General features: G+C 43.1%; 1 protein-coding gene across 3 annotated transcripts in view; it reads right to left on the bottom strand.

Annotated features, from left to right (window-relative positions):
• LRP4 (LDL receptor related protein 4) overlaps positions 1-10103 on the bottom strand; it is a 97919-nt gene extending 87816 nt beyond the window's left edge. For 2 of the 3 annotated variants that reach the window (XM_079950434.1, XM_079950435.1), the window contains exon 1: positions 9579-10103. In XM_079950434.1, coding sequence (XP_079806560.1) covers positions 9579-9663 — 85 coding nt within the window. In that variant the 5' untranslated portion in view covers positions 9664-10103. The remainder of the gene's footprint in view (positions 1-9578) is intronic. The other variant, XM_079950433.1, reaches the window with a different exon arrangement.
• Positions 10104-18813: the final 8710 nt, after the last annotated feature.

The following is an 18813-nucleotide window of genomic DNA, read 5'->3' as shown; positions in this document are numbered from 1 at the left end:
CTACTACACTCCATCAGTTCACAGAGTTAACTATGTATAAGCCCCCTGATTTCAAGGCACTTAAACTGGGCATTAGACTATGCTGGATCATCAAATGAGTATGCTTTCACATGCCCTTGAACTATTTTTAAAGAGTTAGGTTTTGGGGGGATAGGAGCAATCACAACACTTGATTTACAGCAACCTTAGGACCCCCATGCGGGACACAGGTGGCGCTGTGGGTTAAACCACTGTGCTGCTTGGGCTTGCCGACTGAAAGGTCAGCAGTTCGAATCCTCGTGATGGGGTGAGCTCCCGTTGTTCGGTCCCAGCTCCTGCCAGCCTAGCAGTTCGAAAGCATGCAGTGCGAGTAGATAAATAGGTACCGCTCCGGCGGGAAGGTAAACAGTGTTTCCGTGCGTTGCTCTGGTTTCACCAGAAGAGGCTTATTCATGCTGGCCACATGACCCAGAAAAGCTGTCTGCGGAAGCAGACAAATGCCGGCTCCCTTGGCCTGTAAAGCGAGATGAGCACCACAACCCCAGAGTCGTTCGCGACTGGACTTAATTGTTTAGGGGTCCCTTTACCTAGGGCCCCCATGTATGAAATAGATCATTTCACCACTCCAAAGGAATTGCTGGAGGAACAGCTAAGTATGGTCTCATCCACATTCAAGCAAGCAATAAAAAAGGGCACTACTTTGCTCTTACCAACTCTATACAAAACAAGCAAGACCAATAATTCCTGGAATTACAATCTAGCAATGGTAATGAAAGGGAATACACTTTACTTTCGCTTTCTATATTAGCAAACTCTGTTCTTGTCAAGATGGAGAAGAGGAATTAAACCAGGGGTTAGCAACCTTTTTCAGCTGTGGGCTGGTCCACTGTCTCTCAGACCTCGTGGGGGGGGGGCGGACTATTTTTTTTTTGGGGGGGGGGAATGAACAATTTCCTATGCCCCACAAATAACTCAGAGATGCATTTTAAATAAAAGCACACATTCTACTCATGTAAAAACACGCTGTAAAAACCCAGGCCGGATTTAGAAAGTGATTGGGCCGCATCCGGCCCCCAGGCCTTAGGTTGCCTACCCTGGATTAAACTGATATCCCTAACACTCAGCACAGGGAACAAAATCCCATAGAAGACCGACGCCTAACAAAACAGCCATGTCAGTGAACCAAAGATACTGCAAACTCAGTGGTAAAAGCCGAACCGTTAGACACATTAACTTCATGGACAACAGCTGCAATTAGTGTTCTTTGTCATGATTTGTGTGAAATGCAGACAGCCACTAAATACAGTATGCCAATTAATGCAGTGTGAGCATGCTGAACGCCAAGAGAAGCCCAGCTCAAAGGCTCCTCCATCAGGTGAAGCCCGCAGCATACTTTTTAAAGGGCATGCACTTTCAAAAAGGAAATGGTTTATCATATTAGTGAAAAGATTTCCTTAAGTAATATTAAAGGAACAGCCACAGAAACAACAATAGAAAGGGGATTTAGCAAAGATCTTTGTTTATCTAATCTGTATTTGGCAGGTACATTCATTAACAGGTTCATGGTTTCCTCTGTAAAATTAGACTGTATCCAGGATATTATTTATCTGGAGAGACAGTAGTAGCAAGGCAATCTGCATCTGTTCCAGCACTGTTGTTGTTGTTGTTGTTGTTGTTGTTATATTATTGTTTTATATCCCACCCATCTAGTTGGGTTTCCCCAGCCACTCTGGGCAGCTTAAAACATAATACAAGAGAATACAAGAGAAGTGGCAAAATGAAGGTGGGAGTTCCTAACTGCAGCTACGTCCCCATGTCACATATAACTCAATAGTGGTGAAATTATCTACACCAATTGTATTTCACTCCTAAAAGAAACACCACTCTAGCATGAGCATATGTAGATGCGCATCCGGCTTTTCACAAACTAGAAAGATAATAAATATTTAACAGAGTATATGTTTTTAACTGTTCAGAAATGTTTGGGCACAGGGTAATGGAATGTGTTACAGTGGAACCTCGGTTTTCGAGCGTCTTGGAAGCCGAACATTTCGGAACCCGAATGCCAAAAACCTGGAAGTGAATGCTTCCGTTTTTGAACATGCCTCGGAAGTCGAACGGCTTCCGCTGCGTGTTTTTCCATTTTCTCAATGGAAATTGCTGACAGACCTTTGCGCCTCAGTTGTCGAACGTTTTGGAAGTTGAATGTTCTTCCGGTACGAATTACGTTCGACAAGAGAGGTTCCACTGTACTTAAAAAAATAGACACCAAATACTCAGCAGGCACTGTGGCAGTCTCAATAAAAGGTATGCACAGATACAGCAACGGTGCTGGCCATCCTTCTATGAACTACTTTTATTTTCCCAGTCCTTGTTTTCGCTTGAAGCACTACAAAATTTGCGCGCGGGCGCGGGGGGGGGGGGGTGACACCAAAACACTGCAATGTAACCACTTCAGTTATTTGGACAATCAACAGTATGTAAATTTTATGTAATAAATAAATAAATGAAATCACAGCGGCAGTCAAAGAGTTAAATCTTCAAAACCATGACTTTTGCATGGCCAAGTTTTCCTGCTTGCATAAAAGGTTTGCACAGCAAGAAGAAAGAATAAGAGCTTTTTAAAAATCGCATGGAAACACAAACATGAGATCTCACGGAGGGATTTTTACAAAGCTTCATATTGTATCTGTCTTAAAGCACTTGTTCCACTGTATAATCTGCATTATTGTCTGTTATTTTACATAGGATATAGTGTGTGTGTGTGTGTGTGTGTGTGAGAGAGAGAGAGAGAGAGAGAGAGAGAGAGAGAGAGAGAATATGCTGTAAGAGCACCATAATTAGTATGTTTCAGTCCCACATCAATTAAGGTAACCTTTTTTTCATACTTCAATGCCCATAAAGAGAAAACCAGTAAGGGCACTCTATGTATTCCATTGAAATAAGAAAAAAAAGATAGAGCAACACTACAATAGCTTTCAATGAGTAAAAACAAAAATTCTGATAACCTGAAATGTTTTATATAAACACATAGAGACAATTAATCTTTCTGTATTTGTATTCCTTTCTCATGGTTGTCACCCCTTAAAAGGAATACAAGGAAAGCAAATTGTGAGAAACTCCTCAGAATTTATTTGATCTCCTACCAAGATTCAGCTGGTGGGGCTTTTCAGTAATCCAATCTCCCAAGCTTATTATAAGGCTGCCTTGCCATTAATACTATGTGTGTACACCCTTTTAATATATATCACACACACATGCAGTTTTTGTAAATGGTGGCCTGTTTCTTCCATGTTTTCCTCCCCCAATCCTTTTTATTTGCTTCCTAGAATAGCATTTTTCCAAACAAACAAAACCTGTCAGTAAAGAAACAGTAACAATAATAATAATAAATATCCCGGACAATCTGCATTCTAACATAAAGAGAAGTGTAACTATTTACATTTCTGCCTCATTTTCAGACACAAACTGTGTTACTTGCCACCTCCTTTTGAGGATGAGGAGAAGCTATTGAACGCATAACAGGGAAGATAGGTATTACTTTTATTGAGGAGTATAACTTGTTTGAGACTGAAAATATTTGTAAATATCTATTATTACCCTGCAGCAAACTAGCAACACCTTTCATTTAAAAATGATGGGAATGTTACACCCACCATTTTTTTCCACCCCACCTTTTGAGTCTATTACAGATCACATGCTTTGTCTGTGTAATAACCTTTAAAAACTTAAACTAGATGGTACAGGAATAATTTAATTTATCCGGATTAGGAAAACTGTCTTTAAAAAGGAGCTACAACTGTGAACTCAAACTGACCTAATAGTAGCCTTTCAGAGTCTACCAAGTGGTTAAAAGATTAGAAAAGTTTGCCTCTGTGAAGTACCCTATTATACAATACTCATAGAATCGTAGAATCAGAAGGGACACCTAGGGTCATCTAGTCCCAACCCCTGCATTGCAGGAATCAAAGCAAAGCATCCGTGGCAGATGACAACTGCTTAAAAACCTCCAAACTACATTCTTCAGTTCCCAGACAAAGATCATTTTCCATTACTTCAGTCTGTACAAGGTAAGGTGTAAATTCTAAGTACAATTCAAAGTACTCCTCTCCAATAAGCCCAGGAGAAATTTGCTTGCCTATAATAGATTTCTAAAGTAGAATAAGCAGGGGGGGGGGAAATCTGTGAGCAAAGAAAGTCAAATGGGAATCCAGAGGTCCAAAGAGCTAAGAGACCTTTCAGAGGAAAAAGCAGGAATCTAGGTGTCACTAGGCTCCTTGTTCTACATACTTTTTTGCTTAAAGGGGTAAATCAAAAGGGTTCAATCAACAGAACCCTTCAATTAATTTGGTTTGCTGCATATATCATCATCATCTTTTATTGCCAATCCTTTGCCAGCAGATCCCAGGGTGGGTTACAGCAATTTAAAATTCAATATTAAATGGTTTTTTTTTTTAAAAAAAAAAAAAGTATAGTCACAGGAATAGGATGGGTCCTATAAATAAGTATCTCAGGTATCAAAGGCAGGGGTAATTCATACCAGCCAGACATGTGCACTGGTAAATTTATTATCTGGCATTCTGAACTTCAGGACCGACATAACAACTTTTATCTTATCAGCCTTCTTTTTGATAGCTGCCATAGTACTTGCTGAAGCAAAAAGCTACCGTCAAATTAACCTGGGAGTCTCTTTCCTCTTCTATCATCTGCAATAGTCTCAGAAGAGCCCCCAAAGTTTGCAACCACTTTTTAGCACAGGTAGGCCAAAACTGCTCCTATGGGTCACTAGGGAAAGGGTATGTATAGGCTGCTGAAGGTCCCAGATAGGAGCTGTTTAACAAATTTTAGGTAACAGGGCTTAGAAGAACATCCGCTGAAGACTTCAGAGAACCTTGCCAAAAGAGTCTCAGCCTCCATATATGGAAATGTTGTACTACTTACACACACATACATAGCACTGTGTCCTCAATTTCCAGAAGGAATGCTCCTGGTTCAGGGTTCTAGTCAACTAGTCAGGCCCTCCCCTACTCATACACAGATTTTCTTTTCCAACTAACACACCTCATTCTGTGGCTACACAGCATGTTCAGCCCTCATATGGCAGGTTTTTGTGGGGCTGAATAAATAGATGCCGCCTTAGGTTTGGGGCTTTTTTAAATGGTTTTTTGTACACCTGAAAACTTCAGTATTCCCTGTGGCATACCAATACCTTCCTCTTTGTTTCCAGCAGCCTTGTTTTGGTTGCAACCCTGTTAGCACTCACCACCTGAGTTAACTATTACGGGAGGTAATAATACTATATATAATACAGACAAGTATATAGAGATTCAAACATTAGGAGCACCAGTTCCCAATATTCTTTCACACTCTGGTGTGACCAAGAAACGGAAACCATGGTGAGAGTGCACAGATGGAAGCAGGCAGGTTTCTCCATTGTTGAAATTACATGGGGCAGGAAATAGATTTAGCACCCTTTCCAGAAGGTGTCTGTTTCTGAATGCACTTAACAGTCGTACCTTGGATCTCAAACGGCTTAGTTGCCAAACGTTTCGGCTCCCAAATGATCAAAAACTAGAAGTGAGTGTTCCAGTTTTCAAACAATTTTTGGAAGCCCAAAGTACGGGGCGGATTCAGATTAGCTGCAGGAAGCTCCTGCAGCCAATTGGAAGCCATGCTTTGGTTTTTGAATGGTTCTGGGAGTCGAACGGACTCCCAGAATGCATTCTGTTCAGCAACCAAGGTATGACTGTACTTTCTTCCACACAAATGAATGGATGTCATGAATTCCTACGAGAAAAAGTAAAGGATTCACCTGGGCACAACAATGAACTGAAGTTAAGATGGGTCTTCCATGCCAGAACCTGGATGGACCTGGTTTTCACTGACCTTTCTACTCTGGAGTCCTTAAAACTCTCCTCCACAAAGATCTCATCCATCATAATAATTGGGAGTTTGCTAGTACATTCATGATACTGAGTGACCGCATGTCACAGAGAAAAGCTACCAGAACAGAGGATGCAACTTCCACAAGCGCTTAAGTTCAAGCATCTCTCTTAAAAATTTGATTGGAGTGCCAACTTCCCTCTACTATTAACTATTAAATTAAGGTCAAGGGGCAGTCATTCAAAATTCTTGAGAAGATGCAGCAGTATGTGTGCTATACTCTGTTTGAATCATTGCTATACAGTGGTACCTCGGGTTAAGTACTTAATTTATTCCGGAGGTCCGTTCTTAACCTGAAACTATTATTAACCTGAAGCACCACTTTAGCTAATGGGGCCTCCTGCTGCCGCCACACCGCCGGAGCACAATTTCTGTTCTCATCCTGAAGCAAAGTTATTAACCCGAGGTACTATTTCTGGGTTAGCGGAGTCTGTAACCTGAAGCGTATGTAACCTGAGGTACCACTGTATTTTAACTATGGGGCATGGTGTGGAAGTCATGAAGGCATGCAATGTTAACAAACTTATTGATTACGAACAAACGGCACCACATAAAGGCCAACCAACAGGTCTCACACAGCCACAGTAGCCTCACTTCTGAAGAACCTAAATCTTCCCATAGATACTGGCATGGTGCAGCACAACAGGGACACCACATAAAAGCTGTGAATAGGAATAGGGAGCGCAGATATCCTGTGTACACACACTCAGATGCCGTACAAATAAAGGTGCAGCCTGACAGCTCGGTACAGTATCACAACATTAAACAGGAAAGAGTTTCTTATCTGAAATTATTTGCTTGTGCCCTTTGTTCTATTAACCTTTTAAGCATATTAAGTTGTCTTCACAATCACACTGGAGCTACTGTTCACAAAAACAAAGAGGCACCAGCTCTTGCAAGTATCCTAAATTTAAGCATAAATTATTTTTCCCAATTAATTTTTATTATTTTCTTTCATCTAGCATACTTCAGCGCTGCAAGGAAGCAGGAACAAATGGAGATAAAACTAAAATCAGTGAGTAGAAAAACTGAAGTAGAATGCATATATGTGGAAGAAAATGTGCTAAACTGTTTATTCAGGCATAAACGCCAGCACTTTTCCCCAGAGGGACACTCAGGAGAATAATGCTGGAATGAAGCCTCAGTTATGGATGTTGCTATTCCTGAGTCAACCTGGCATAAAAGTGCCTTCTGCAGACATCAACACACTGCCACTTAACAAGCAAGCATGACAAATGACCTACACTTTACAGCAAACCATCCCCCCAACAGTCATTAACTGCCAGGACACATTAAATAGAAGCACCTGGGTAAGAGCCAAAATAAAATCCCTCCCAGTCCTCTATCTAGGCAGTGGTCTAGCCTTTAAATTGTTCCTTTACGCTCTCACAGAACTTGCCAGAGAAATTTAAACTCCTCCGGTTAGCAATAAAAATAAATTAAGGTTCCGCCTGTTCTATCCGGCATTTTCAAACTATCGCTCCTGCCACTGCAAGGGTGTGTGTGTGTGTGTGTGTGTGTGAGCGCAAGCAGCATTCTGATCAGAAAGGAACTGTTTAAGCTAAACACAACCTCATTGTGCCCCAAGGCCAATGCTTGTGAGAATGATGGGAGCCAATACTTCTAAGGCAGAGACTTCCTGCAACTCCCAATCAGCATCTGGAGAGACAGGTGGATGAAATTACACAGGCAGCAGCCAAAAGAAGAGGAAGATGCATTTATGCTTCCGACTTCCTGCTACAGAAAATGTCAACTTGTCCACAAACATCTGGGAAACTTTGCTCCCCCCCAAACAACAACTTCAACTTATTAATAAACAGCAGAGCATATCTCCCCCCCTCCAAGAACATACTGTAGTTACTATTACTCTGCCACTGTTTATTGAGCACCAATAATGTGCTCAGCACACATCTGTGAACCACTAACCACAACACATTTTCTACATCAGTTTCAAATACAGCACTGCAAAACACTTAAGATGCACAGTCTTCCTTGAAAGCAACAGGCAGGGAGAAAGCTGCTTTTTTCTTCTTCACATGCTTACCTGCTCCCAACATAGCATTTATTATGGATGCTCACTTTGAGCATTTATTACTACTACTACTACTACTACTACTACTATAAAAGCACTCCCAAGACCACAAAAAATCTAAGGGGAAAGAAAGTAAACGGAGCCCAAGATTCCACCCTAGCAGGTCTGTACCTTTAAGGGGCTTGTCTGGTAGGAAGAGCAGCTGCATTCCTGCTGAGGAAGGGCTGCTGTCCCAACACGCAAGAGAAGGCTAGAAATAACCTGCACACATACAACCTTCCAGCACTGAATTTAACAATGCCACTGTCTCTCACTCACCCGCAGCAGGGAAAGACAGAAAGAGGGAGAGAGGGAGGGAGGGAGAGAGAGAGAGAGAGAAGGGGGGAGGTGAACAGAAAGGGATAAATTTAGTAGATCAACTTCAGAGGGGAGGAGGTGGGCGTATGTGCATCAAAAGCGGCGGCTGCCCTTTGGAGGAGTGGGGGGAGAGCAAGCATGTTTCAAGGCAAGAGTACATGAAGGAAATGGAGATCCCTTTGCTGTGGCTTTGCAGGGATCCGGTTGGGTTGCAAGAAGAAACATTTGAAGGGCTGGGACAGGAAAGCCGATCAGCGGCCCGAACAGATGCATGCTCTACACAATATGAGCTGCGAAGGCTGAGGAGGACAGGAATCGCCGGAGAACGAGGCATGCGTGTGACGGATGGGACAAAGACAATGCCAAGTAGGGAAGAAGAAAGCAGGTAGTTAGCACGGCGGGATGCCCCGCGCGCCGGCGCCAGAAACACTCGTGCACCTCTTGCAAATGAGCAAAGCCGCTGCCGCCGCCGCCGCTCCACCCAGCTGCTCCTGCGCGTGGAGGGAGCGGGCTTAATTTGAGCCAGAGTTCAGCCAGGCTTTGCCCCAGAGCCAGCGGCTCGGGCAGTGTGTGCCGGATTTGGCCGGGGGGGGGGGCAAATCATTACGCGAAGCTGTTGTACCATGTGCAGAGTGCTCTTTCTGCCCTTGCCAAGTGAACACAGGCAACTCTCTCCGACACACCAACTCTCCGAAACTTGGATGCCATCACTTCTAGTTTTAGAAACAAAGGGGTGGGGGAAGGGAGGAGGAGAGAGAAGACTGCGGGGAAGTTTCTCTGGTCCACAGCCACGAGGGCAAGGACCCCGGGGAGCAAAGAAAAGGGGGGGGGGTTCCCTGCAACGCTAACCTAAGCGCGTTGGGTGCTATTTAAAAGTCCTGCTTTGTTCAGCGGGATTTGTTCCCAGGTACGTGCCCGGAGAGGGCTGCAGGTCTAGGAAAAGGGGAGCAGCTCTGTATAGGCTCAAGGCAAGAACACAGGCGCACCCGCAATGAGGGCCAGAAAAAAGCCACTGGCCGAGTCCGGGGATTCCCGGCGAGAGCTCAAGTCGGGGCTCGGTCCGAAACGTGAAGCGAGACGAGCGCGCCTGAGCATGGGCCGAGCGCCTTTCGGGAAGCCCGGAGCAACTTCGACCGCGGGACGCCGCACAGCAGAAAGGCAAAGGAGAGAAAGGAGCCTTTCCCCGACGCAAGTCTCGTTCACAGCGCACGGCGGCTGAGAGCAGCGCGGGAAACCGGGGGGGGGGGGTCCCTTCGGAAGCGCTTACCTCGCACGTAGAAAAGGGCTCCCAGCAGCAGCAGCAACAGCGGCTGAGGAGGAGGAGGCGGGCGGACGCCCCCGAGCCGCCTCATGGTGGCGACCCCTGCTGCAGCTCCCGCAGCCCCTGCACCACGCAGTCTCTCCCCTGCTTGGCGAGCGGCGAGCAGAAAGTTGAGTTCTCCCGAGTCGTCTCGCTGCACGGCGCCCGCGGCTCTCTGTCCCTCCCTCTCCCTCTTTCTCTCTCTCTCTCTCCGTGGTGCCGGCCGGGCGACCTTCCTCCTCCTCAGAGCAGCCGCCACCACCAGGCGCCAGGACTGGCCGGGGTGGCTCGCGGTGAGTCTGGCTCTGGTTGGAGCGGCGGCGGCGGCGGCTGCTGCTTCACTCGACCCCGCGCCGACGTCTCTCTCCACCCCGCAGGAGCGCGACGGCGAGATTGGGGCTCCCTCCGGCTGCCTGCTCCGCCTGCCCGCCCCCGGCCCTGCCCTCGGAGGAGGAGTCCCGACGGGGCAACCTCCGCCTTCGCTTCTCGCCGACAGGAGCGGCGGCGGCTACACGGCCGGGCACGTTTCCCCAAGTTGACGTCGCCTTCCCGCCTCAGCAAGAGCCCACAGAAGAGCAGACGAAGCTGCCGTGTACTGAGTCAGGTAGTCTAACTCAGAGGACTCCCTACTACGCTAACAGTCTTCGACCTTTTCCTACACGGGACCCACTTTTCTTCTAAACTGGTTTGGTTTTTTTTTGGAGAGGGACCTGGGACCCTCTGCATGCAAAGGAGGTGCTCTACCACCGGGTTAGAGCCCTTCAAATTATAATTTATTTGTTGCATTTATATCCCAACTTTTCCCTCCAAAGAGCTCAAAGTGGTGTACATGGTTCTTTGCCTCCTCCTCAGTTCATCCTTGCAACAACTCTGTGAGGTAGGTTAGGCTGAGAGGCAATGACAGCCTCTCAGCCTAACCTACCAATGGGATTACCCAATGGGCTTCATGGGTGAGTGGGGATTTGAACCCTGATCTCCCAGATCTTAGTCCAGCACTTTCAACTACAAAACTACACTGGCTCTCTAATCACCACCAGCACCAGGCCACCCCACACCTGCACCCCTTACAGGCTCAGAGCATTTTGAACACAAGTGGAAGTTTTCTCCCATAGTGTGCTCAGATTGGTGGCAAACCACTGCCTCGCTCACACCATATAGGACAACTCCCCTCCCTTTGCTGATCAGCAGGTGCAAATGTACACATCATCCCTGTTCTCAGCTCAGATACGGCAGTTCCACTTCACTGTGTCCAGATGCATAACATCATCTATCACTCATTTCAATTTGCAGGTATTGAAGATGCACACATACTCTTCCTGGTTGCTTTTGGTACTTCATCAAAATGGGAAAGTGGTATGCACTTTTAAAGCTAGTTCAATAAAACTTTAAATGATATAGTGAGTTAAATGCAATGGTGGCTTTACACTAGCAGAAAGCACTTCACTCGTGCAAGACAGGCTGTGGCAGACCTACATTTTTGGAGCCCTGAAGCTTGAACTGTTATGGGGGCCCCTTCACAACCAGCAATTGGGTAACGCCTGAGATCTTCTGGGGTTGTTCCATGACAGATCACCACACCTCTACAACATCTGCACTACCAACTCTCAAACTTCAGGATTGTTGAAATATAAACAACAACAAAATAATCAAAATGAGTTGTGCGACTCAGATTGGGTCGTCTAGATTCATTTTTTAAAAGCAGCCTGGGCTAAAGTCGCTTCTGGGGCCCCTTGGGATTAAAGACCCTGAAGCTTCTTTTTTTTAATATATATATATATATATATATATATATATATATATATATATATAATTTTTATTAAGAGTTTTAATAATACAATAAAGAAAAAAAGACAGAATAAACAGAAAACATCGAAAAAATAAAACAAACATAGGATTTTACATCTTGTAGTAACCATCTTTTCTTCATTTTTCCCTTTTGGACTTCCTCACGTCTCTCGCTCCTACATTCCAAGTTAATAAAACTTTAGCCAGCAACTTATCACCTTATTTTCATTCTTATTGTACACAATTCCAATATTTTATCCCTAACTTTGAATATTTTTATCAAAATCTTAAATACCTAGTTTTAACATATTCATTCAAAATTTGTCTTTCTCATGAAATTCACTCATTCTCATAATCTTTTCAGCTAACTTTGTGGTGCCCTGTTATTTTCAAATCTCTCATCCTTCTTAACACTCATATAATTTACAGTATTTTTGAAGATAGTCCTTAAATTTCTTCCAATCCTCCTCCACTGCTTCTTCTCCCAGGTCTCGGATTCTGCCGGTCATTTCTGCTAGCTCCATGTAGTCCATCAGTTGCATCTAAAGACCCTGAAGCTTCATTAGTTTCATAGCAGATCTGCCCCCTGAAGGCAGGGTACCTGACTTTCACCAATACCTCTCTCACTCAATACTTGAGGTTGTGTGGAACAGTGTGGAATATAACACAAAGGACTGCAATGGATAACAGGATCGGCAAAACATCTATGATGAAATCCCTCCCCACTAGTGCAAAGCCACCATTGCACAGAAATAACTTTTTAAGTGAACAACAACAAAAAGCTACAATAAAAACAAATAGAGACTAATAACCCCCTTCCAAAAAAATGTATTGTTAATTTGACAACACTATCTCCCCATTCCATCCCTTTGCTGCATGCAAGGATCTGTGTTTCCTCAAAATACTGTAAATTATGTGACATTTTGGTTGGTCTTAATAAAAGTATTGCTTGACTGGGGGTTTTGGTCTTTCCTTTGATGTTATGGAACAACATGGCTGCTTTTGTTTTCTTAAATATTGTGCAAAGTACCATGAGATAGGGAAGAAAGTAGGGGAAATACTGTAGTTCAGATAAAAAAAGAGGAATGTTCACAATCTTTCCCATAACTCTTACAGACCACTAATCTATGGGAAGGAAACTTCTTAGCAAACCACTGGCCATTTCATGCCTCTCTTTAATGATAGGTCAGTTATCCTAAAAATAATTCTAGCAAGGCCAGCCCTACCCTTGGGCAGAAAGAGATGGATGCCTTAGACAGCAGATGCTGGTAAATGGTGAGGGGTTGGTTGGAGAGAATAGTTCTGTGTGCCGTGCAGCCTGCCCTCTTACATCTTACAGTTGCTTTAAATTCAGAGATATGTTGTATTTAAAGTTTCATCAAGTGTGGTCTTAGCAAAAATCTGAAAATAAAAACTTACTTGCTGAACCCACAACAGCTATTCTGTATAGAAATCAAGAATTTGCGTACATCTTGCGCCTCTGATAAAGTGAAACCACCAGAGATAACTTTGGAATGAAGGCAATTCTGCAATTGTAAATGTTGCCAGGCAGCTGAGGTAGGCAACTGGAACTCTGATCTGTGATTGTCACATGAATTTTGGGTCTTAGGTCTTTGGCAGCCATTGGTTCCATACATTCTAATAGCAAGTTTGCCTATTTCATAACTATTACTTGAGGCATCCAAGAAAAAAGTTACTGAACGTCCCTTTTAATGTGGAATTTGTTGAAATATTTATAGTACTTACAAGGTTATTGTAAGTTTTGTTTATGAGAATGTACTAGATTGCAGGATATTGCTTCATAAACTATACAAATTATTCTAAAAACGTAACAGCTCTATTTCACCATACAATCTGTATACAATATTGGACTTGAAATCAGGCAAGACAGCAGCATTGTGAGTGAATTATTTGTCAGTTGTCTGCGTTGTATGCTGTACACACCCTGTGAGGAGCCAGGTACGCAGTCTGGGATGCTCCTGGATCCAGCTGTGTCACTCAGTGGCCAAGAATAGCTTTTGGTAGTATGACAGCTGTGACCATTTCTAAACCAGGATAACTTTAGGCACTGCTAACTTCATGCCTGGATTACTGCAACACACTCATTGTGGAGCTTCCATTGTGGCTGGATTTAGTGCAGAATGCTGCTGCACAATTGCTGAAAGGAGCAAGATTCTATCAGCATGCTATATCTCTGCTCAAAGATCAGAGTGGTTGCCAGTTTGTTAACAGGCCAAGTTGTATACTATTGTATACTGTTAGGGCTTTACAACTTTGGGCTAATTTACTTGCAGGATCGCACTGCTCCATCCATGTCTACTTTACTGCTTTGATCTGTGTACTTTTACAAGTGCCCTATAATGTTCTTTCTATATTGGTGAGGAGTCTATCTTTTAGTGTAGCAAGCACATATTCTTTGAAACTCCCTACCTACACCTAGGTGAGATATTTTGTATATATGTAATATTCCTAAATATTTAAAGTGCTTAGCAGACTACTGGGGGGGAAACTACTTCCAGACAGCAGGCTTAATCAGAGTCTCACAGACTGGAATTGCGATAGACAACTCTGAACCCTATTAAAAACCAGTTTGCCGCAACCAAAAGAGGTGAAGTTCCCGTAATCCACAAGGAGTCTGTCTCTCACACACAAAGTTGCTTGATCAGATTGAGAACAACAAATAATCTTGTGACACCTTAAAAGAGTGACAGATTTATTGTGACCTAAGCTTTTGTGGAGAAGAGCTCACTCCATCAGTGTTATCTTCAGTTGGCAGATTTACTTAGTTGCAGGAGAAGGGGAGATAGTTGGTAAACAGTGGGTTCAAAAGGGCAGGAAATCTATGCAGCAATCTGCCTGTGAAATTTCTATGCAAATGCATACAAGATAAGGACAGAGTGGCTTATTCACAACACCAGCTTCTATGCTAATGCTATCTCTCTAGTGATGCCATGCACACCTATTCTGGGAAAAGAAGACTGTGTACACATTACCTTTTACTCCAGCTCCAGTGTGCTGCCAGTTCTGGTGTTTGAAGATGAGTGCACATGATATTAGCCAGAATCCATATGTACCCTGTAGTTTATTGAACAATACTCTGGGGTTACATGTGTTGCTCCTCAGACCATCTTCCATCCAATTTGAAAATGCAAGCCCCAGTTAAGCTGAGGTGTGTGCAGTTCAGGCCCCCATTATGCACAGATGACAGCTTCCTTCTGTAAGGAATTAGCTCTTCATTGTATGGCTGAGGTTATTCAGTCATGTAACATCATTACTTGGACAGAACTGGTGTCCGGATTTGTTGCAGGGCCTAATTCAGGGGTCAGCAACCTTTTCCAGCCGTGGGCCGGTCCACCGTCCCTCAGACCATGTGGTGGGCCAGACTATATTGGGGGGGGGGGGAGGAATGAACGAATTCCTATGCCCCACAAATAACCCAGAGATGCATTTTAAATAAAAGCACACATTCTACTCATGTAAAAACATGCTGATTCCTGGACCATCTGCGGGCCGGATTGAGAAGTCGATTGGGCCGCATCCAGCCCCCGGGCCTTAGTTTGCCTACCCCTGGCCTAATCTCTAGGGTTAGGCCTCTTGTCTTAAGTAGCCTGTGGCTGTGGGCAAGAAGTCAGTTTAGATTGCCTATAAGCAGGGACAAGCCAAGGCCTGCATGAGAGAAATATCATTATCCAGGTTGGGCTACTGATAATTGATAATATGCCAGAGCAGTTTTATCTGAGGGGTGACAACAAAATGTGTTCCATCAGTTCCAGTTCTGGACCTGTCCAGTCATAGGCAAAACCTTATTGATCTGTTTCCTCAGTTCATTTGGTGTATATTGTAGTTATACAATGCCTAAGGTTTTTCTTTCCTAGGGACTGGAACAAATGTGTTTATATACTCCTTGGCTATAGATGATGAATCATTTGGTTTGCTTTGAGAGGTAGCTCGAAGAAAAACAGGTAGATGTGTGCAGCAGTCAGGTGGTTTCCAATACAGTGGTTACCTTGGTTCTTGAACTTCATCCGTTCCAAAATGTTTGAAAACAAAGCCGTGGCTTCTGATTGGTGCAGGTGCCCCAGAAACAATAGCCAACAGTCACATCAGACATTTGGCTTCTGAAAAACGTTCGAAAACAGGAACACTTACTTCTGGGTTTTCAGCATTTGGGAATCAATGTGTATGAGTACCAAGACATTTGGGGATCAAGGTAGCACTGTATAAGATGGTGTTTGTATGACCATTGCATGGTTGCATTGTGGTGTCCAGCCAATCCTGATAAGCAAGTGACCTATCGCTTTGCCTCTGTAATGTCCAGAAGCTGATGGGCCAGCTGTGCAAAATGGCCCAGGCTCAGGACCTAATGATCCATTAGGGCAAATGGGGCACTGCTCCACCAATCTGACAGTGCCATCTGCCACACTCCACTTGGCTGCCTCCTGGAAGTGTCATTGCTTGTCAGATTCCTCCTCCTTACTCTCAATGTCAGTCTAGAAGAACTCAGCAGGGAGAAGGATGGGCAAAACACTGGAATGAGTTGGCTCTGTGTGTCATTGGCTATGACTCTTAACTACTTATGGCTTCTCTGCCTTCCACCCTGTTAGTTAGTTTAGTTTAAGTGGGTGCCAGTCGCCGGTTGCTGAAATCCTGGTAGAATTTTTCACTTGAGAAGGCAAGAAGCCAAGGATTCAGTTTAAGTTACTAACAGATGCGAAAGAAAGAGGTGGTTTCGCTCTGCCAGACTTGAAATTATATTATGAAGCATCATGCCTCTGTTGGTTAAAGGAGTGGATTAAACTAGAAAATGGGGAGTTGTTGGACTTAGAAGGGTTTGATAACAGATTTGGTTGGCATGCATACTTATGGCATGAAAAGAAGAAAATTCACAAAGGGTTTGAAAACCACATCTTCCGAAGATCATTGATAGATGTATGGGACAGGTACAAAAACTTGTTGGAACCAAGACTCCCCCATTGGATTTCACCATTAGAAGTGATGAGTGTGAAAAAGATTAACATGAGGGGGGGATGGATAACATATGGAGAACTGATAGTAAGAGAGGGGGGGAAATGGGAAATGAAATCTTATGAAGATGTGAAAGAATCTGTTTATGATTGGTTGCATTACCATCAGGTTAATGAAATGTTTAAAAAAGATTGTAAAGAATGTGGATATGGAGAAAAAGATTCAAAATTTCAAACAGAGATATTGAATAATGAGTACAAAAATTTGTCAAAAATGTATAAAATGTTGCTGGAGTGGTATACAAAAGATGAAGAGGTCAAATCGGTAATGATACATTGGGCCAGAGATTTTGGGTATAATATACAATATGACGATTGGACAAAATTATGGAATGAAAGGTTAAAATTTACGGCCTGTACTGCGTTGAAGGAAAATATAATGAAAATGGTATACAGATGGTATATAATGCCAGTAAAACTGGCTAAAATGTATAAAACATGTAATAGGTGTTGGAAATGTAAAGAAAAAGAAGGAACATTCTGTCATATGTGGTGGGAGTGTAAAAAGGTGAAAGGCTTCTGGGAAATGATATATAATGAACTGAAAAAGATGTTGAAATATACGTTTGTTAAGAAACCGGAGGCCTTTCTACTAGGATTTGTAGGAAATGAAATAAATAAGAAAGACAGTAAACTTTTCCAATACGCAGTAACAGCAGCGAGAATACTTCTGGCCCAAAAATAGAAACAGGAAGAAATTCCAACGGTGGAAGAATGGAGAACGAAATTGACTGAATACACAGAACTGGATAAACTAACAGTGAAGATTCTATATCAGCGAGACCAAAAGTTCATCGAGGACTGGGGGAGATTTACAGATTATCTGAAATGCTTTTGTGACGAACAGATAACGCTTGTTGGTTTTCAAGAGACTCTGTGAAAAATTGAGGAATATTGTAAAAAAGAGAGTAAGAGGGGAGAGGTGACTTTAAAGGCAATATTAAATTTAGAAATTCGTTAATAATATAAATTTAAACGAAAGATTGGCAGAGAAACTGAGGGAAGTCAAAAAATAGATGAATGTGTGACAAAATGTGAATTGACTGTATAAAAGTGTTTTTGAAAATGAATAAAAATATTATAAAAAAACCAAAAAGAATTTTTTCACTTGAGTTCAGTGGATCATACTTGCAGGAAAGTGGGAACAGCCTGAAAAGAGCAGAACCATAATCCTTAAGTTCAGCTACTATGAAGAAAGGTTGCAGCATTTGGGACTGTTTAGTTTAGATAAAAGATGACTATGAGGTAACATGATAGAAGTCTATAAAATTATGCACGGCATGGGAAAAATGAAGAGATAATAAAAGTTTTTCTCCCTCTCTCGTAACACTAGGACTTATGGATATCCCATGAAGCTGAATGGTGGAAGATTCAGGACAGATAAAGTACATCTTTATGCAACACACAGTTAAACTATGGAACTCCCTCCCACAGCAAGCAGTGATGGCTGCCAGCCTACAAGGCTTTAAAAGACGGTAAGACAAATTCATGGAGTATAGGCTTCAGAAGCAATGCTTCTGAAAATCACTTGCTGGAAACCACAGGAGAGGAGAGTGCTTTTGTTCTCGAACCCTGCTTATGGGTTTTTCACAGGCATCTGGTTGACCAGTGTGAGATCAGAATGCTGGACACGGTCGACCATGGGCCTGATCCAGCAGGCTCTTCTTATGTTCTTGTGTTTAATATATTTCCACCACAGAAAGTGCTCAGTTATGCCTGGATATATGTGCTTAACAAAAGCACTTTCCTTTTTATGCCATAACTTGATTTTTCCTAGAGCCGTTGATGAGGATGGTGTTAAAGGGCTTCTGAGCCTTTGTGTGTCATATTGATTGGCTCTTCCTTTATCTACATGCTTATTGAATAAAGGCCTAAGAGGTGTGTTTGACTCTCTCTCTCTCTCTCTCTCTCTCTCTCTCTATTTCAAAATCTGTTGGCTCTAGCCTAACTCAATGTTTATCTATGATTTAAGCCAACTTGTCCTTTTAGCTGCTACTAAGGTTGCCTGGTACTGAAGGCAGTGACCTTAAGATCACCTGTGGATCTTTAAAAAATATTGGAATCCTTTATTTTCAGTCCAGAATGTGACAGATGGGAAAGTTTAGATAACAATATTTCACACACAGTGTTAAGCAACGGTTTATTTTAAGCCATGGAGTTAACCAGAAGTTAACCCACAAACAATCAAACAAACCACGGCAAGTACTGTAAATATCTTCTGCTAACATCTAGTTTGTAGAAATTCGATAGATTCATCACCCCCAGGAAGGTAGTTCAGGCATGGCCACCTTGGCTAGTTTAGGGATCTTGAGGTATTTCAGTATCCTGATAAAGAGAAGCTCGGCACCAAATTGTCCTTATCCTAAGCCTCAAGTGGCTAGGTACTTACAATG

Source organism: Podarcis cretensis (assembly GCF_951804945.1).
Source record: "Podarcis cretensis genome assembly, chromosome: 1".
Classification (NCBI taxonomy): domain Eukaryota; kingdom Metazoa; phylum Chordata; class Lepidosauria; order Squamata; family Lacertidae; genus Podarcis; species Podarcis cretensis.
The sequence above is the reverse complement of the archived record's forward strand: the minus strand, read 5'-3'. Positions and strand labels throughout refer to the sequence as shown.